The 20697-nt window shown below is 37.3% G+C and overlaps 5 protein-coding genes across 6 annotated transcripts; 2 read left to right on the top strand and 3 right to left on the bottom strand.

Annotated features, from left to right (window-relative positions):
- Positions 1-2857: 2857 nt before the first annotated feature.
- On the bottom strand, positions 2858-5335 carry LOC132184624 (embryogenesis-like protein). Of its 2 annotated transcripts, none has more exons than XM_059598321.2 (2): positions 4745-5335; positions 2858-3244 (listed from the first exon to the last, which is right to left on the bottom strand). In XM_059598321.2, the coding sequence occupies exon 1, from the start codon at positions 5271-5273 to the stop codon at positions 4749-4751; it is 525 nt and encodes a 174-aa protein (XP_059454304.2). In that variant the 5' UTR covers positions 5274-5335; the 3' UTR covers positions 2858-3244; positions 4745-4748. The 2 variants fall into 2 exon arrangements, with proteins under 2 accessions (XP_059454304.2, XP_059454307.2); XM_059598324.2 differs by lacking the exon at positions 2858-3244 and adding an exon at positions 4494-4639.
- A 1197-nt stretch (positions 5336-6532) lies between these two features.
- Positions 6533-7027, top strand: LOC132183663 (nucleolar protein). Its single transcript, XM_059597022.2, has one exon. It carries the CDS (start codon positions 6623-6625, stop codon positions 7025-7027), a length of 405 nt encoding a protein of 134 aa, XP_059453005.2. The 5' UTR covers positions 6533-6622.
- A 401-nt stretch (positions 7028-7428) lies between these two features.
- On the bottom strand, positions 7429-13552 carry RH39. Its single transcript, XM_059598299.2, has 9 exons — positions 12901-13552; positions 12283-12378; positions 12009-12197; positions 11684-11824; positions 10816-10956; positions 9930-10072; positions 8797-8926; positions 8624-8672; positions 7429-8040 (listed from the first exon to the last, which is right to left on the bottom strand). The coding sequence occupies exons 1-9, from the start codon at positions 13426-13428 to the stop codon at positions 7541-7543; spliced, it is 1917 nt and encodes a 638-aa protein (XP_059454282.2). The 5' UTR covers positions 13429-13552; the 3' UTR covers positions 7429-7540.
- A 1820-nt stretch (positions 13553-15372) lies between these two features.
- HGPT (Hypoxanthine-guanine phosphoribosyltransferase) lies at positions 15373-18142 on the bottom strand. Its single transcript, XM_059598222.2, has 3 exons — positions 17175-18142; positions 16840-17004; positions 15373-15624 (listed from the first exon to the last, which is right to left on the bottom strand). Exons 1-3 carry the CDS (start codon positions 17490-17492, stop codon positions 15526-15528), a joined length of 582 nt encoding a protein of 193 aa, XP_059454205.1. The 5' UTR covers positions 17493-18142; the 3' UTR covers positions 15373-15525.
- A 1126-nt stretch (positions 18143-19268) lies between these two features.
- On the top strand, positions 19269-20629 carry LOC132185809 (uncharacterized). Its single transcript, XM_059599601.2, has 4 exons — positions 19269-19345; positions 19432-19729; positions 19821-19985; positions 20191-20629. The coding sequence occupies exons 1-4, from the start codon at positions 19295-19297 to the stop codon at positions 20493-20495; spliced, it is 819 nt and encodes a 272-aa protein (XP_059455584.1). The 5' UTR covers positions 19269-19294; the 3' UTR covers positions 20496-20629.
- The last annotated feature ends 68 nt before the right edge of the window (positions 20630-20697 follow it).

Raw genomic sequence — 20697 nt, 5'->3', positions numbered from 1 at the left:
CGGCTTCAAATGTTGACAACTCAGGTAAACCTTATCCATTGTCCAATTTCATTTCTTATGATAACCTGTCTTCTTCTCATAAGCATTTCTGTCTTTCCATTTCATCTCAACCTGAGCCTAAATTTTATCATCAAGCTGTTAAGAATCCACTTTGGTGTGAGGCTATGAAAGCTGAGATTAAGGCTTTGGAGGAAAATAAAACTTGGGTAGTCACTGATTTGCCTTCTGATAAACATCCCATTGGTTGCAAATGGGTTTATAAAGTGAAGTACAAATCTGATGGAAGCATTGAAAGATACAAGGCTAGGTTGGTAGCCAAAGGGTATACTCAATGTGAAGGGTTGGATTTTCATGAGACCTTTTCACCTGTTGCTAAGATGACTACGGTTAGATGTTTTCTGGCACTTGCTGCAGCAAAGGATTGGGTTTTACATCAATTAGATGTAAACAATGCATTTTTGCATGGGGATTTAGATGAAGAAGTGTACATGTCTATGCCTCCTGGTTTTGGCACTAAGGGGGAGACAAAGGTTTGTAGATTAACTAAATCCTTATATGGATTGAAGCAGGCCTCTAGACAGTGGTTTTCAAAATTTTCCACTGCATTGATTCAGCTTGGTTTTACACAGTCCAAGGCAGATTACTCCCTGTTCACTCAACTCAAAGGATCTTCCTTTATTGCTTTGTTAGTTTATGTTGATGATATAGCTATTGCAAGCAATGATCCACAGGCAGTGTCCTCTTTCATCTCTCTTTTGAATGAGAGATTTAAGTTGAAGGATTTAGGGCCTTTAAAATACTTTCTCGGTCTTGAAATAGCTAGGTCTATAGAAGGACTTTCTCTTTGCCAACGAAAGTATGCTCTTGAAATCCTAGAGGATTCAGGTTTATTGGCTGCTAAACCTGTTAAATTTCCTATGGAACAAAATTTGAAACTCTCAAAGGATGAAGGTGATCTCCTTTCAGATTCCACAAGCTACAGAAGGTTAGTTGGCAGGCTACTTTATTTGACAATTACAAGACCAGACTTAGCTTTCTCAGTTCAAATATTGAGTCAGTTTATGGACAAGCCACGGCAACCTCATCTAGATGCTGCTCATCGAGTCCTGAGATACTTGAAAAATTCTCCTGCTCAAGGCCTTCTTTTCTCTGCCAAATCAGATTTTCATCTTAAGGCTTTTTCAGATTCAGATTGGGCAGGTTGTTTAGATACTAGAAGGTCTATCACTGGTTTTTGTGTGTTTCTTGGTGATTCACTTGTGTCTTGGAAGTCTAAGAAACAGCACACAGTGTCAAGATCATCTGCTGAGGCAGAATATCGAGCTCTTGCTTCCACATGTTGTGAGTTGATGTGGCTGACTTCTCTTCTCAAGGATTTCAGAATTTCTCATCCACAGGCTGCTCTTTTGTTTTGTGACAGCCAATCAGCTCTTCATATTGCTGCAAATCCGGTTTATCATGAAAGGACCAAGCACATCGAAATTGATTGTCATCTCGTTCGTGAGCAAATACAACTTGGACTCATTCGCACTCTTCATGTTAATTCCCATAATCAACTAGCTGATATCTTTACTAAAAGCCTTGGTTTCAAGGACTTTTACAGATTGCTGTCCAAGATGTTTGTAAAGGATATTTATCATCCTTCACATCCATCTTGAGGGGGAGTTTTAACACGTGTATAAACTAAATAAACTAGCTTTTCTGTTGAGTAAGTTAGTTAGTTTTTAAGTTCAAGTTGTTAAACTGTTTTCACAGTTTCAGTTGCTTCATTGGAAGCTTGTATATAAGCTTTCTTGCTTCTGCTTGTAATTCATGCGAGTTTATTATGATAATGAAGAACTTCTCTTCTTCTCTGCTCCATCTACTTGCTCCTTCTTTCTTCTTCTCCTTTTGTTCTTCTTCCACATAGAATATGCTCTGTTTTCCTCTTGATTCTATTCATTCTTGAATAGTTTGACAAACCACAATCATGTGAAAGATACACTTGGGAGAAAGAACTCATTACATCAGACCTCAAATATGTCTGGGTTCAAGGCAGGTAATCTGTTGTTTATATTTCGTCTCTGCTAGTTTTATGTCAGAAAGAGCCTAAGGCTAACATTCAGTAATTTTCATCAATTCAATTAGTTAACTTTTAGCCGTCAATTGTGAGCTTACCCTTTAAAACCACATTGAACTAAGTTGAGTCAATTGGTAAGAATAAGGCAACAAAACAAGAAACCATGAAGGTTTAAGAAAAATTCAAAAACAAAATTGTAGAGGCCAATTACAAATGCATAGCTTATACCACCCCTCATATCTTAATATGAAATGCATGATTTAATCAATGAGCTTCTCTCGAAGGCTATTTGGTAGCTAGGTCAATTTCTCATTGTAGACATCATAGGATCCAAAAAAAGAAGGGCAAGGCAGAGTTAGTACATCTTGTTTTAGTAGTGCTTCCACATGCTCACTCCGTGAGAAACCATATCCGGTTGACAAACAAACTTCATCATCATTAACTGTCAACTTGTTAATTTCTTTTCCACCTCGTTAGTCCATTCCCAGTCTAAACATGTCGAATCTCAACTTCTGAATGTAAAGCAAATATACAAACAAAGAAACTCTGCTGCTTTTCCATTATAGTTTAAATGGTATTTCAGTACTTAAACTCGGTCGCTGGGGTCCTAAAAGCCCCAGAACTTCCTACTACCACATACATGAGTTCAAGGGTTGAGATAACTAGATAACAACAGAAGTAGTAACAGGTAAAACCAATAACGCATGATGTTGAGAACAATAAAGTGAAATAAATTTTTTTTTTTAAAAAAAGAAAAAAGTGTAGCAATGGAAAACTGAACTCAGGTCCTATAGTTATCAGTTCAATTGCCTAGTAGCTCTATCTCTAAGCTCCACAGCTTGTCCCTAAAAGACATAGGCATTCCATTTATTTGAAGCCTCATTCAATTTTATTGTAAGTTTTAATAGTAGGAAGAAATTTTCATTTTAAGGTGAATTCTCGAAAATTATTTTGTTCATCTGAAACAGATTAGACAGTCTGGATTCAAATTTATGTAGCACTTTGGCATTGAAGGTTCAGAGGATAACTGATAGATTGTTTGAAACAATGGTAGTCAGCTTCCCACATTATATCATACTTCGTATCTGTTGATGATTTAAGGTGCAAATTACTCTTCAAACAATGGTGAATCTTTGGGGGAAAATTCGTTGGCCTAGTAGCAAGAAATAAAAATCGAACCTGCTCCTGTTACAGTCCAACAAAAACCAAACAGGTGTAAGTTATGAAATGCCACAAAAAGTTAAAATCATATCATGCATTATTTGCTTTTTTGGAGTTGGCAATAGTTAACAACATTCAAATCTATTTTAAGACGTGGAGAGGATGTTTTAGGATTCTACAATCTGGATTTTAAGATACTCTAGCTTGAAAGCTGCATAAGGGAGATGTAATTAGCTGTTTAAGTTGAAAAGTCTCCATGGTGAGTGGTCTTCCCAATTGGCTCTTTCCTACTTTCTGCGTGGCAGCGATAGCATAATTCTAGTCAGGAAGTAGCAGCAGAGGAGAGCATCATCCCATGTTAGTGACAAAGTAATCTTTTCCCACTAACATGAATTAAAGTTTCAATAGTTGTGGAATGATTGACGGTCTTGGCTCTGTGTGCCAAGAACTAGAAGAGATACAAAAAGTCGAGAACATAATTTGAGACAACCTTGTTCAAGATATAGTACCCTTTTAAAGATTGTGTCCTTTCTTGAAGAGTAAATCATTGTAATTCTGCCTTGGGCTACACAAAAGAAACAGCATCACCTGTTATCTGCTCCATGTTCTAGATGGTACAAGCGGGCAGACAACTGGCACCAAAGAATGTATCAGGCAAACCTATCATGAAGTCGTTTTGGAGCATGACTACTCGAATGATGGTCTTCTCGTGATCAAGTGCCCAACTTAGGTTTTTCAGTTGATTAACGAGATAGGTTAGGTCCTTTGCACAAGGAAAGGGGAACATATGGTTTTCCAAATCATGTCATATTCTAAAAGTAGTTTGAATATATGATAACTTGCCAGATAGACCAGGAATAAGGCCCTACTATGGGTTAAAAGGATAACATGCTGGTGCAAAAATTGTGTTCTATTGTCATTAATTTCTACTTGTGCCCTTAATTTATCCTTAAGAAACTTACTTTTTCTACAGGTTATCGGAATCAATAACCACCTTATTAAGAAAAACCCATAGAGCTGTACGATACTCTCATATTGACTACTCTACTTATCAAAAAATAATACGAGACACTTGATCTTCTACCTCAAAAGACAAGCAACATATGATCTGAGTCACTGAGTGGATGAATACATATCTAAGAAGCATACATCATTCATAATATTTGTTTCAAGTAGTTGTAGATGATATCGAAAATAATAGCAAACATAACTAGATCGAATGATAATGCAACAATTATAGAAAAATAAACAACAGTATTAATAAGTTCCATAAGCCATTGAATGCAGTACCAATTTGAAGTACATCAATTTCAGAGTTGGCAATATCAATTTTCAATAACAAACTGCGAAATTATTGTTCAAAATTCATCTCTATTTTTAACCACTACAAATTTTCGCCGCAATCACCAATTCTTTCACCTACAATATAACGTTCCAAATTGTCCTCAACAAACACAAAGCTAAAAAGAAAAAATAAATCAGCGATTCCAAATGAAAATTGGGACAAAACCGATTTTCACCAACCTCATTACTCATTCAACTGCTGAAGCTCAGCCTTCAGCTGCTCAATCTTCAGCCCCATTGACCTCCGCAAGGCCGCCCTTTCGCTCTCCGGCAGCTTCGCCAATAGCCCATCAAACATTTCCACCACTTCATTTGCAGCAGCCCGAGCACACTCAGCTTCCTCATCAAAATACACAGTCTCTTTGGACTCCATAGCCATCTCTATCTCCTCTCTAGCTTCAGCAAACTTGAGGTTGATCATGTCGACCTCCTTGTTCTTGTCCAACTCGGCCACTGAGTCACCAGCCGCAGCACTGTATTTCCTCAACTGGGTCTGCGAGTTCGAGAGAGTTGGATGAGGGAGATGGTGGAAACTTGAGGTGGGTGTAATGGAAAACTTGGGTCTTGGAAACAGAACCGATCCTGGAACGAGTTGAGTTGAAACCGCTGCGAGCGAATTAAGGGAAGATGAAGAACTGGGTAATGGAAATCGTTGAAAATGGTGTCTGCAAAACAATTTACAGAGAGAAAATTGTGATCGTTGATGCATTTTCGCTCTTCCCCAATTCTCAGCAAAACAACGAGAGCAGAGGTGGAAGAAAGTTTTAGTTTCCACGGTGGTTGTTACTTGTTAGCAAGTGGGCTCGGTCTTTGCAATGAAGTAGGTGGTCAAGTGAAGCAACTTATGGGCCTACATCAGGCCCAAATATTTAGACCCAAAAATGACACCTGACCCACAAAGGAAGTGGGTGTTGGCTGACTTCACTTGTCATCTCTGACCCATAAACGAGATGATCCACTCCATTTCAAATGGTAAATGACTCGACTCATAAATTCTCTTAATATTTTACTAGAGGCTTTGGAAATTTGGCATAGAGGTTATAATGGGTTACTGGAAGAGGCAGATTTGCATGGATTAAGATGATTGAGTATTGCACCCTAACTGAATAGGGGTACGTGAGTGCAAGGATAGAATTTATTTACTCTGACAAGTACTTAAATAGTTTGAATCCATTTATTTGGGTTATTCGGGTACTTATTCAAGTAGGTGAGATCTTCCCTTTACACCCACATCCAATAGGGTAGGAGTATGTAAGTGTAAGAAAGGGCTCCACCTACTTCGGCAAGTGCTAGAGCAGCTCGAGTTTTATTTACTTTAGTTATTCGAGTACTTACCTGAGCAGGTGGAACCTTCCCTTGCCTTCACATGCATTGGCCTATTGCAGTGCAATGGGCAGAGGTATTACATCGAGAGTACTGCACAAAATCCCTATCGTTGTACAACCCAATCATTTTATCACAATGCTAAACTTTCTATTTCAAGTTCCTTACAAATTAATATAGCGGTTCACATGTTAGCTACTAAAATGTGAAATACCTCACATGACACTTATTTTCATAAAATATGGACTGTCATGTAAATTTGTAAAGGGTTTATCGTAAAATTTGTAAAAACCCTAAGCATTATCCAAAACAAGTAATATTAGGAGTAAAAATATTACAAATTTAACCATAATGTCGTTATCAATTGACACACGATTACATACGCACATATCGTTCATAAATTCATGAAAGTAGAACCTTGTGATAAATATGGCATAATAATTCAACCGTCGTCTTGGTTTGCTATCAAATTATACTAGAAGTTGCATTACTTTTAATGATTTCAAATGAAAACAAAGAAACATTTTGAACAAAAAAAAAAAAAAAGGTGCATCACATGGTACAGTGGAGGTCAAAGATCACCAAGACCACATTATTATCAACAATCACCAAAACCACACTACAAAGTCAAAAGTCTAACGACTGTTCCTAATCCAACAACCCCATTTAGGCAACATGAAGAAGACTACATAAACCGTCTCACATTCTCAGGCATAACCCACCACAAGACATCCCATGGCTCGGCAGCTTCTGTTGATGCACCCTCTACCGACCACATTTCAACTCGGCCTAGCGGCGATAACTCTTGTTGCGTGCGCCATTGCATTGCTCATGTGTGCTTCTCATTCCCGTAAATGGCGTCGCGGTAGTGGATGGACTGCATGCTATGGTTCCGACAATGGCGATCCTGTAATAGAGCTCAACACTGAAGCAACGATCTTAACAACGAGTGGTGCCAGTGGTATTCAACGTGGGAATGGCGGCGAAAGCATGTTTAGCGGCAACCTCTCAATCTGGAAGAAGAACATACTCATGGGAGGGAAGTGCCAGCTACCGGATTTTTCTGGTGTCATAATCTATGACAATGATGGGAATATAGCCCCTGCCAAAACTCCTCGCCCTTTACTCACCTGGAAATAATAGAGATGTGAAACAAAATGCCTGCTGTAAACTAGAAATGCAGCTTATGTTCAATGTTATTACAAAGCTTTTTACTACTGCAAAAATGTTTAATGTCCAGCTTCTTGTGTTCAAAGTTTTGCTTTCTATCGTTTACTTTCCCTATTCAAAACAAAAACATTAACAAACATCTCAAACGCAAAACAATACTCTTAAAAACATAAACTCAAGCTTCGTATAGGACCATGGTCCATGGCAATGCCTCGGAAGGAACCAAAAAACATCACTCAGTATTTGGTTAAACCCCCATCCATATCTCCTATTAAAAAAGCATGTGCTTCTTCCATGCTCAAGAGATGGATGACAATTTTATAAATTGGATTGGAGAAAATTAGAGGAAATTTCTGTCCTTTGCAAAGGAATTAGTAGAACCCTGTAAGAGTGATATCACTGCCAAATAAATAATTCACATGCAAAGCTTACATGAATGTGCAAAAACTCAAATTGTAAATTTAATCCAAAATTTAATTACATTCAACTGGACTTCAATGATTTTTTCTTATCAGACCAAGAGGTGCGCCCCCTGAACCCAACAACACTAAGTTTCGAAGCTATAGATTTGACAGAGCTGGACTTTTTGCTGGCTGTTTGCTTCTTCCCACCTGAAGAGGATGCTTTTCTTGACGTACTAGCACTGGATGAATTTTTTGAATTCAAGACCTTAACTGCTGGCTTGGAGAATTTTGCTGGAGATGCCTTTGTAGCTTTCACTGCAACCTTACTGTTCTTTTTTTGATAATTCACTGCAACCTTACTGCTCTTTTTTTGATAAGTCACTGCAACCTTACTGTTCTGATTTGAAAGCTTGACTGATTTAGCATTCATCCCAATCTTCCCAGTTATTTGGGCCCTGGCAACGTCCCTCCGAACATGATCTACAGTAAGAGACTCCAAGCTTTCATTCTTCCTTATGGCCTCCTCTATTCGGGTGGCCAACAAGAGGTCCTTTTTAGCAACCAAACTTGTCACTTTTCCTGCAAGAAGAAAATGTTTTCTTATGGAAACGTGATGAGGTACTTTTGGCCTCCAGCCACCAAAAGTGGAATATGGTAATTGTCACATTTCAAGAATGTCTTTACTCAATACAGAGGATTTACTGTAATCAAGGAGATTACAGCTCAGACATAAATGGATACAACTAAATATGTTTTATAAGTTGAAAAAATTGGGCAGGATTCATCTTGCTGAATCCAGACAATTGCAAACATGAATCAAGTGACTTAGAAATTGTCTTGTTTTACTTTTCCAAATTTCGTTGTTCTTTTTTCTTTCTTCCTTTTTCTCCCTTTCTCAAACTTGGAGACTATATACAACTCCATGCATCATTGATTGAAAAGCCTTCTACCTTCACTGCTATATCCAGTCCCCACTTAAACTATGGTAGACGAAATGATTTACATATTTATATCAAATTATAGGGTACATGCACAGCCAGAGTAGAGTTTTCAATAATTGCATCCATTGTTCTTTTCACTGCAACTTTAAAGGAAAGCATGAATTTTTAACTTGAAAAGACACAGAAATGGACACATTATGTGGGCAAAGTTTGTTGCACACCTTTTGCACCCATACGAGCAGTTCTTCCCGTGCGATGAAGGTAATCAATCTAAAAGTTAAAACAAAAGTAGGGTTAATGCACCAAACAAAGAATTGAAAAGAAATAATTACAACAAAAAAAAAGAGGGAAACCAAAATAAAAGCCCAACAGAGACAACAGAAATGATTCTTACAGAGTTCGAGGGAAAATCAAACATGATAACATGATCTACATCCAAGTCGAGTCCCCTGGCAGCCAAGTCGGTGCACACCAATGTGGGGCAATCTCCATCATCACTTTTAAACCTCTTGAGGTTTTCAACCCTGGTTTGGGAGGAGAACAAGTGAAGATAAGTGCTAGAAACTGATATGCACGCATACAAAAAAATGGGGATATAAAATGGGCTCTGTTTCAAAAGTTCAACTACCAGCTAGAATACATAATATGCATCAATGTATATGTCTAGTGTTCAAAATTTATTGGCATGCATATGCACAAAGTGCTCATACACACCTGAGCTTTTACAAGCAAGAGTTCACTGTCTTCATAGGTGCACACAGATAAGTAAACATATTGACAATGTTCGCAAGTTTCCAATGTTAAAAAAAATTGCCTAAATTTAAAAAAGGTAATACGTGCCAAGTTCCCACCCAAGTTCATACTATAACTTTTGTAATCTTACACAGCATAAGCTATATAGCATATATTATACTAAAGCAATGAAATCTCATTGATAAATTTTCAATTGAACTCAATTGAACTAAGCATTAACCAAATTAAATAGGATCGGCTTTCCATCCTCATCAACTAATAGGGGTGACCACATGTAATTTTATCTGTCTGTTTACCCTTATCTAAAAATCATTCTATCTGTTGCCTTCCTATTCAATATATCCATCTTTGCTAGTTCTACAGTTCTACCAATGTTATTATACACCTCCCTCTACCTCTTTTCACTCTCCAAATTCTTTCCCATTGATGCATTGACCAATCTCTATTACACATGGCCAAACCATCTTAAGTTACTATCCCTCCTCTTCTTTTCTTTTTTTTTTTTTTATCAGTTTTCATTGACTTTATTCCTTATGTTTCGTAGTATACTGACTCATCCATCTCAACATTCTCATTTCGACTACTCATTTTATGAACATATTGCTTCTAAATAACCCAGGATTTTGTATCATACACCATAGCTGGCCTTATCGCGATCCAATAGAACCATACATAAATTGCAAACATAAAGACATTTACAGAGTACCCCATGTGGGAAGAAGGGAAGGGGGGGTGGGGGGGAAGTGGGGGAATAAACATGTTGTATCATATCACCTTTGCTCCGCAGGCACCTCTCCATGATAATTGACTGTAGAAATCTGATTTTCATCCAGAAAGTGATCCACAGCACGGCTAGAATTTAGCGTGTTACAGAACACCATCACTCTATTTCCCTTTGCCAAACTTGGCTCCAGAACCTGCCTTTTCATCACCATTTAAACCACAAAAAACTTGTTTGGTGAATTAACTTTGCTAAGCAAATTCTAATATAATCGTCTAAACCAAAAAAATTTAGTTGTGTTTAAAATGTAGGCTTCATAGACGGTAAAATTCATAGTGAAAAAGTGGAGGCTGTCACAGGCTCCCAAGACTGCAATCATGGACCAGAAGAACAAAACCAATAAGTTCGGGTGCATATGAAACCAACTCCAAGTAAGATAAGTTTCTGATGGCCCCCTAGATTGTTTATAATGTGGTACTTTGGCATATTTGAGGCATATATCTTACAGACTAGAAATTTATTTTTTACTTCTATTCTTGCAACCGAACAGGCGGTGTCAAGTTGGGTAGATGACATTACTTCAGCATTAACTTATATGTTACATGATGTAGAAGAGCAGTTTGGCCAGATATAAATGTCATCAATGTAACCGAAGTATTTGCACTTGCATGTGAGTATTTCACATTTTCATGTGTCTTCATTTAAGGTATAGAGAGTGAACTATTTACTTCAGATGATATAGAAAGATGTAAAAGCAGGGAATCCAACTTCATCAATACTATCATCAAGCACTATATATGTAGCACATCTGAAATATAACCATAACAAGCTCTTAATGAGATTATGCAACTATTACTACTAATCAAGTGTTTTGTACATATAACCATTACCGGTTGTTGATAAATAGAAAAAATAGGATAACTCACTACAGAAGTATACCTGTAACAAAGCTTCCAGCTTGTTTTCAGAACCTGAAAGTTTGATGAAATCATGGCGAGCAGATGCAACTTTCTTATGCAGTGTTGATGTGCGCAAATGTACAATGCCTTGACATTCCTCATCAATCAGCTTTTGCACTGCCTGCAAATGTCAAAAATTAACTTTTTTGTGTACAAAAATATGTGTAGAAGAAATTTCATTAGATTGCAACTGAAAAGGAAACCACTGAATCCTCCCCCCTCCATAGGTATGTATTGGAAACGATGAAATCAAAGATTATAAAAGGAAAATTATAAAAATTGTTTTAATAAAAAAACCACAGAAAAGAGGACTCTAGTGATTTAATGTACAGTTTGCCTCCATCTGATGTAACTAAAGGACATATTGTGAAATTCTTTAGTAAGTTGATCAATTTAAATGATAAAACAGGTTTATCCTTGGAACAATGAACAGTGCCATAAGTCCCAAAATTTGATTTGAACAGAGCAATGAGCCAATGAGGGCTTTGGATGTTAAATCAGACCTCCTACATCTTCTAGTGCAGATACTAAATGGCCATTTGGACACCAAATGCATGCAAAATAATCAATACCCTTACCATTCATATGAAAAATCCAAAGCAAGTAATATGAAATAGAATCACAGCCAAAGCATCAATAAAATACTAACAGGAAAGGGGATTTTTTTTTTCTTCTCATACAACCTTGCTGCTTTAGAATTAGTTATCAAGATATACAGATGAACTTGACATAATTGCTTTAAAGATCAATTAGGTTTACTTTATTTGCCAGAAAAAATGTTCCATTGATGATAGTAGAGGTAATAAACAGTTTCATTTACAAGAAGATGACAGTGCAAATCAGCATACCTGTGTCATTGTTGCAGTAACTAAAACAGTTTGAAACCCTTGGCCATCAGGCTTCGATGCACGATTTTTTAATGGGACAAGAAACTTCCGAATGTCAGGACCAAAGCCGCGATCAAACATGGTGTCAGCCTCATCCAACACCTACTAAAATATTACCACCATCATTAAGTGCACCACCTTACCAATAAGGACAAACTAGACTTTGCGGTTTTCTTAATTCTAAACTTCGATAGAAACATAGTATTGTGCACACATCCAAAATAGTAGAAAATTGTGCAGTCATATATATGAAACAACATGAATTTATATACTATGTGATACTCACCACATATTTAATGTCACCGTACACTATGTTTCCCTCTTCAATATGTTGAAGAACCCTACCAGGGGTCCCAACTACCATATCGATTGGGTTATTTAATGTATCCTCCTGGGGTCTTAGCCGGCCACCACCACTTACCATCGTACAACGGAATCGGGCATGATGACTGATAGACTTTGCAACCCGAAATACCTATAAAACCAATCCAACTTCAATTGCAAATCATAAGTCCACATAGAAAAGTTATCTTCACATCCTGAAGAAAGCACACAGATACCTGCTCAGATAACTCCCTTGTGGGGCATAGTACAACAGCTTGAGGACGCCTGGGCCTCATTAGTATACCGTGCAATTCCTCATCCCGTCTTAACAACTACAAAATCAAAAAAATTGACAAGAACATAACTTGGAATATTAAAATACTTCACAGGGATTTTCTGTGTTTCTGAACCTAAGTGAATCTACAAGCAACAGAGAAGTGGGTCAAGTAAAAATATCAAAAAGCCGTTACAGATAGAGAAACTTCAATCCACTCAATATGTATAATAGATTTTGTGAGAGGATGATGCTAAGGGAACACGTTCAAACCACCCAGCACAGCACATTCTGGGAATTGAACAAATTAAATGAGTCATACATAGTCACAAGATTCCATTTCAATGATGTCGATGCAAAAGCATGCCACAACCAGGGCACAAAACATAAAGCAAACACCAAAACCTTAAATGCCATACATAATCAACATTTAAGACAAACAAAATACGTAATAACTGAAAGCAAGCCCAAACCCAAGAATTTTATTGACCCATAAAGCAAAAAGTAACAACATACAGGACTTTGTTAAATAACATGCAAATATAAATTAAAAGGAAAAAGAAAAGTGAAGAACACGTACCTGAACAAGGGGCAGCATGTAAGCCAGAGTTTTGCCAGACCCAGTGTGAGAACCCAAAACCACACTCTTCCCTTCCAAGACAGCAGGGACCCCAATACACTGAATCTCAGTAGGAACCTCAATACCCATCTCCCTCACAGCCCCCATGACCTCCTCACTGAGACCCAACTCTTCAAAATTCCCAACAACCCTCTTCTCCTTCTTCTTCTTGTTGGGCCCATCCTCATTTTCAATCTCAGCAGTGCTGACTGGCTTTGGATTTCTAGTCTCTGGGGGTTTGGTAGCGCCCTTGAGGTGTCTCAGCCTCAGCCTCTCAAGGAGAATTGAGTGCTTCATTTGCTCTGGTTCATTGGTGGGAATAGTGGGAGTGATGGTGGTGGTGCATAGAGGCCTAAACCCTGGAAAAACCCTAGTGGGTTTGGACAGTTTGAGGAGTGGGAAACGTTTGGGTGCTGGAGAGAGGCGAGAGAGAGTGAAGAGGTATGAGGAGAGACTGGTGGAAAGGAGGGTTCTTGCTGTGCCTCCCATGGCTTTCCGATTATTGCAGGTTCTATTTTTTGTGTTTGTGCCTTAGTGGGTATATTTGTATTTCTTGCAGCAGCACCTCTGTGCTGGTTTTCTGCAAAATGAATGAAATTGGTGCGAGTATGTATCCTCTAGGCCTCTACTGACTGATATTTTGGTTCTGATAAAAATAAAATTACTGGTACAATTAGATAGATTGGGCCTTGCCCCCTCTTTCCTCGACGGGGGTATTCACTATTCACTACAATCTCAAGCCCAAAGAGAAGGGTCAGGAGAATTGAAAGATAGGGTTCCAGCAGGAAGTCCTTTGTTGGATCAATTTGTTTAGGCCTGGCCCTGTTTGGGTAGGGAGCTCTTGCCCCCTATCCCAATTGCAAGGAGAAGTTCTCGAGATCCTTAATTGTGGAGATTGCTTTTCTTTTATTTTTTTTATTTTTTTTATTTTAATATATTCAAATGAGGAAATTAATTATAAGGATGAGTCTTTCCCTTTCTTGAGCCGAATGAACTGAGGATGGGAGACAATTGAGAATACTTTCAAACACGAGGTGAGGAGTAACCCATTTAGCTAAAGAATGTGCATAAAAATTGGTACACCTTAAAATTTTAATAGCTTTTTAAACAGGAAAAACAAGTAAATTAAGTCTAATATCAATTACTACATTAGCAAAGTTCCAATCCTTTAAAGGATAAGATTATCAACCCATACAAACTTGCTGGAGATTTCAATTCCTCTTTCCCACTTTTCTTTTTTATAAAAGAAAAAATAAACTTTAGTTCTACTACCCAATACCCATTAAACTTTAAGAGGTAACATTATTTTAAACATCTCAAACTAAAATCCCTTGTCAAATAAGGCACTCCATTAAGAATTAATATAAAAATGAATAGTTATTCTTATTATTCTGTTCGCTGACAACATACATGCTTTTTATTATAATTGAACCAAAATTACTAAAAAAAAAAAAAAAAAAAACTACATTATTTCTTATATTTTTAATCCTCAAATTAAATTTAAAAATAAAAAATAAAATAAAAACACACATTTGGTTAAAATGCAGTTAATGGCTGACCACCTATTGGGGTGACCGGCCTGCAAAATTTGGGGGTGGCACTCCTCCGATGTGTCTCGTGGTGGGCCATCAAGATGCTCCGTACACATTTTGGGGTGGCCAAGACTACTCCTGATGACGCTTGAATGTGGTATTGACAATAAAGTGACAGTTTGAAAAGAATTTATGTACTTCTCCCATTTTTCTTCAAACTAAGTTTGAGAAAAATTTTCTTCAAATCAATTTATTAAATTGGCATTTGTATATGCAGTATATGACTTCTTCTTCTTCTTCAGTTCTCCCTCTCTTCTCCTCCTCCCATCCCTCCCTCCCTCCCTTTCCTTCTCCTCCATTCATGTTGGCCTCATTCGGTGGTTTTGTTGTTTCCTTATATTTGTTAACCCGTTTGTACATAGAGTATGTGATTTTTATAAGTGTTAATAGGTTTGTAGTAAGAAGATTAAAGGGAGAAGAGGAGGTTGTTGTTTTATTCAGCTTGTACTTAACCTAATACAAACATCCTAATATATAGGATTAGGAAAATATCACAATGATCAAACTACCCTCAAACCATAATGACTTACTAACCCTAATAACTCTTCTAACAATAAGCATCTTAGAAAATCATATGAATCTCATATTAAAAATGCATATAAAAATTATATGGTATTTGTTACAGCCCACATCTTCTTATCCTTCTTCATTTCTCCCTCCCCTCCTCCCGCTCCCTCCCTCCCCCTACTATTATGTATATGCCAAAAAATAGAAGTTACAAAGTAAAGAATTTTTTCTTTTCTTTTTCTGATTGACAAGGTGAATATTATAGGAAGCAGTAAGCACACCAGAACATGCACCAGAACTCCACAGCAAGAATAAATATTTTCAAGCAACCATAGGAAAAATATCCTCAAAATAACTCCAATCGTATTTGAATATCATCTCACAAATGAGAGATTATTACACCTCCATCTGGTGGAGTAAGATAAATCATAGAATGCAGATACACTAAAGTATAAAAAGTTGCATACTTTATATGCTACCTATAAAATCACTCGTAATATTCAGGTTTCAATACACCAATATAGGGCAAGTTCCTGTATATTTCTGCAAAGTCCATTCCGTAACCCACTACAAAATAATCTGGACACTGCAAAAGAAGAAGAAAAGAAAATACAAATCAATTTGCTTGGTAATTAGACCATGAAATTCAATAATAATGCATTTACGTTTATGGCAGTTCAGACCAAAATCAAATATTTCAAGAGTATACTATCTTAGTTTACCACAAGTTTTAATACATTTTATTTGTGTGATTCAAAACAATATGCATCAAACACCTCCACTCCTGTGTATTTTAATATAAGGACCAGCCTTACAAGTAAAACTATATATATATATATATATATATATATATATATATAGCAGCATCCAAACGCAACAACATATGGCATTACAAAGTACATGGATTTTCTCTTGATTTCTGAAGAAACTCTCGACCCCCCAAATGGGTTTCCCTTCTTTTCTTTCTCTTAATTTCATTATTTAATTCCATGTCATAAAATGTGAACCAATAAGATAATTACAAAATAGATTAAATTGGAGAAAAAGTAGAGTATAAGCAACAAAAAACACCAAAATTTTTATTTATTGCAACAGTAGGAAAAGCGCTAATTACATCTATACTATCACTCCAAAAGGACTAGTTAAGTTATAATTGGAGCTCCTTATAATTACTTATAAAGTCTAATCTCACTTAGTAAGGAACTAATGTGAGATTTAATTTCTACAAACACATTTATATTCCATCCACTCAACATGGGCAATCCATCTTTCTAATATAGAACTAACCTTTTAGGATGCCACAATTCTTCCTCCACCTTTTCCGAATAAGCAAGGACACATAAATTAATAAAATTTTCTGCTCTTATTTTATTTTGTTTTACTTGGTTTCCTTTTGAGTTCCTAGTAGCCTCAAGAGTTATGGTCCTCTTTAGCAGTTGTCCATTAATTAAACGTTGAGTGTTAAATCACTAATTATCTTAAACATTTAAGCTAATAGAAAATGGTTGATTCAATCATTTAATTAATATTCTAACACTCCCCTTCCCATGTGCGATTAGAAAACGTGTAGAAAAGTTTAATTGAAATTTATGGAGATATTTAGTAATTGTCCATTGATTAATTATTTAGTGTTAAATCACTAATTACTCTAAAAACTTGAGTCGAAAGAAAATAATTTATTTAATATTCTAACGCTCCCTTCACTGCATGAGCAACAATCACCCATTTACTTAAACTGCTTCTCCACTTTACCAAGAAATCACCAGAGTAAATTTTTTTTTTTTTGCTTGATGATGTTTACCTCAAACCCGCGGTAAAATTTTCCTTCACCCACTAGCTGAAAGTGAACCTTCCTTCTAGCTGGCTTGTCGAGGAAGGCACAGACCGACACAGAGGATGCTCCTTTTGATTCCAAATGCGAAATCAGGCACGACAGTGTGCTTCCCGTATCAACAATGTCCTCAACCTTATAACAAAAAATTAAAAAATTAAAAATCCCATTATAAATAAATACATGGTCCCTAAATATCAAAAATATTATTAGTATTTTCCTTTTTTTTTTAACCAGAATAGAAAAGACAATATGAAAATAATATTCGTGAAGTCATAGAATGAGAGAGAGTGAGAAGGTAGTACCAGAATGACGTGCTTGCCCTTGACATCGACTTTGAGGTCGAGGGAGAGTACAGGGGCCCCACTGGAGAGGGTGCCGGAGCCGTAGGATTGGGCGCGAACGAAATCGACGGAGATGGGAAGGTCAATGGTCCTGACCAGGTCGGCCAAGAAGAGGAAGGCCCCGGTGGCCACGCCCACCAGGACAGGTGGCGGCCGCGGAAGATGAGCCGAATCCCCGGCGCTAAAATCGGCCGTGATTTCGGAGGCGATCTCGGCGACTCGGCGGGCGATTTGGTCCTGGCCCCATAGGACTCGCTCTATGTGCGAGTGCAAGGCCATCGGATATATTCTGTTTTGAGTTTTCTGTTTAATTGTTTTTAAGTGGGTTTAAGAAACCCTAAAACCCATTTCCTTCCCTAGAAAAATCTCAAAAAAACTGTTGAGAATTTATTCACCCAATATTTATTCACAAAAACTTTTCTCTCTCCTCCCACGCGTCTCTCCCTCTCACGCTTATCTGTCTCCTCCTTCCAAAAATGCTTCACCTTCCCTCAACCTCCAATACCCAAACACTCATTTGATTTACCAACTCATCTTTGAACCTCCTAGAAAAAAAACTCATCTTTGTTCTACTCAGGAAAAAAAAAAAAAAAAACTTACCTTCCTTCAACCCCCAATTCCCAAACCCAGCAATGCTACTGGTGTTGATGTGGCTGACATCGTCGGCGACACCGGGGGTCCCAGCGATATCGTAAAGGGCGAGCCTGGAGACCAGAAGGTTGAGCTTCATCAGCAAAGCCAGTGGCTGCCCGATACCCCCGGCGGCGCCGAGAACGGCGACCATGCGCTCCGGGACGGATTCGGAGGAGCAGCCACGTCGAGCGACGTGGGCCGAGGAGCTTCTCGCTACGGCGGACTTCACGGATCTGAACATGGAAGGCCTCATTTTTTTTGGGAAGTCGGCCAAAAGAGAGAGAAGAGAGCGATAGAGAGAAAATAAATTTTTATGAAAAAAAAAAAAAAAAATGTAAAACGAATATTATTTTAATGATATAGAAAATATTAAAAGAATTGTGATATGTATTTAGATAGAGAATTAAAAAGTTGTTTTATTTTTTAAATTTAAGGAAAATGGTCTGGAAATTGTTGCTTTAGCATATATATATATATTAAAAAAAATTATATTAGCCCTTTAACTATTATATCATTTGCATGTCTCTCCTAAATTGAAAAAAAAAATAAAAAGAAAGTTGCAATTAATTGTTCAAATCATTTTAGCTCCTTTCACTTTACTCCTTTGTTAGGGTTTTTGGTTAACTTAAGCAGCAAAGGCGAGAAATATTTATTATGCCCTCGATAAAATTTGTAAAAACATTAAAATATCCTAAAAATAAAGAAAATTAAAAAAAGATTTTTTGGTGTACATGCCGTTAAAAAACTATGGTACAAGTACTATAATTTATTCAAACAGTTTAAATTTACTATATCTCTTTCATAAAAAAAAAATTAAAAAAATTAAAAAAAAAATGTAAAATTAGTTATTGTGGTTTACCTAGTCTATAATTAGCTCTTTATGGTATGAAAATTAATTCAAAGGTCTCGAGGTATGTCAAAAAAATAATGTAATCCTTATAATCAAATTTCGTTCATTTAACAGATTTTGTTAGTGTGATACTGACTTAAATATGATAAGTATCACAATTTTATTGGCTCGAACGTTTCACGCTATCAGAATATGTTCAGTTAGTAAACGAAATTTGACTGTAGAGACTAAATTGTTTTTTTTAGCATATCTCAGGAACTTTTGAGTTAATTTTTATACCAAAGAGAGCTAATTGTAAACCACGTAAACCACGATGACTAATTTTACATTTTTTTCAAAAATAAATAAATCGGAATAAACACTATTTTAGGTATTTTATTCACCCTCAAATCTTATTGGTTAACAGTTGTCCATCATGGTCTATTTCTCTCTTTCCTAATTCTTACTAAATAAAAAACATCGGTAGCCCTTCAATTCTCAGACCCAGGCCCAAGCCCAAACCTTCAATATCAAATGCCTAAAACTTTGGCGCCAAAATCCCTAAATCAAAAATCACCGGGAGAGAGAGAGAGAGAGAGAGCAGCTGTAGGGCAGAGCAATGTCGACGATCTTCATCGCGGTTCAGTGCTGCCAATGCTCCACAATGCAGGCATTTTTCTCTCACTCTCACTATATGGTGGGGGGTATTATGATGGTGAATGCGATGGGCGATTGACGGAATTTGATTTGTTACAGGTGAGGCAGAAGAGCAAGAGCGTGGGCAAGTGGAGCTGCGTGGTGTGCAACCAGAGGCAGTCACTGCGGAAGGTGTTTGCTCAGGGCTTCATGGCCAAGGACCTTCGACGCTTCGTACAGTCCTTCAACATGTCCCGCAATCTCTCCGACCACCTTCAAACACCACTGCCACATTCCACGGACGAACAAGACATCCCCGATGACCGATTCCAATGCAACGATCGTAGCAAGAGACGGAGCGATTGGAGCGAGTACCTCGACTCGGGGGACCACGATCGTGTCAAAGAAGAAGAGATTGGTATTCTTTAAATATTGTACTATTTTGAGCAAACTAACAATTATTTATTTATATATATATTTTCTTTTCTTTTCTTTTGGGTTTTGTATAGCGAGTGGTGGTTTTGAGCCAAAAATTGTGACGGAGTTGCCGGACGGAATGTTCAAGAAAGCGAGATTGAACAGCTGTTTTGATGATGGAGAAGGTGATAGTGAACAGCTTTACAAGCCGGTTTTCTCAAAGAGAAATTCCAGCACTAAAAATGTCGTCTCCCGAGGTAATTATTTTGATCCTTTGGTTTCTTCTTTTTGTGATTCGCATATATCATCCAGGCTTTGGCTTAAGAGATGAAGTTCTTCAACGGTTTTAGATTTAAATTTAATTATAAATTTAGCCTTGAACACTCAAGCACTTTGTAAAACCAAAACAAAGAGCTGAGTTTTGTGCATGGTTGTGACTGCATAATTTATCTGAATTGTAAGGCAAGGAGCCAAGGAATGATCAGCCATTGATGGCCAAGGGCTCTTCAAAAGGGAATGACACCATGACACAAGATGACCAGGAGCCAAGGAGGAAGGTTCAGCTGCCGGTGGCAACTGGCAGGAAGGTTTCCAAATGGAACGACTACATAACCACCGAAGATGACGACAAGGACTTGATATGTGCGAGCGAAACGAATTTTGGAGATCGTAGGGGTCGTCAGACAAATGATATCTTGCTGGACTTCAAGACCATAACCGATGATCAAAAGGTAGAAGATGATGTCCACCCGGATTTCTTGTTGTGAAGCTCTGTTTTTGTCACTTGTTGTGAAGCTCAAACAGTTGAATTGGTCATTAAGGCAATTTCATGCTTACCATCATTTTGAGAGGACGGAATTTTCTACTTGCAATTTTCTATACATACAACTATTTTACAACTTTTAACAGCTCAATCTGTTGACTGAAGCCAAAAGTTATAAAGCATTTAACACCCTTCAATTACATGTT

Source organism: Corylus avellana, chromosome 7, assembly GCF_965113065.1.
Source record: "Corylus avellana chromosome 7, dhCorAvel1.hap1.2, whole genome shotgun sequence".
In the NCBI taxonomy this organism is placed as follows: Eukaryota; Viridiplantae; Streptophyta; class Magnoliopsida; order Fagales; family Betulaceae; genus Corylus; species Corylus avellana.
The sequence above is the reverse complement of the archived record's forward strand: the minus strand, read 5'-3'. Positions and strand labels throughout refer to the sequence as shown.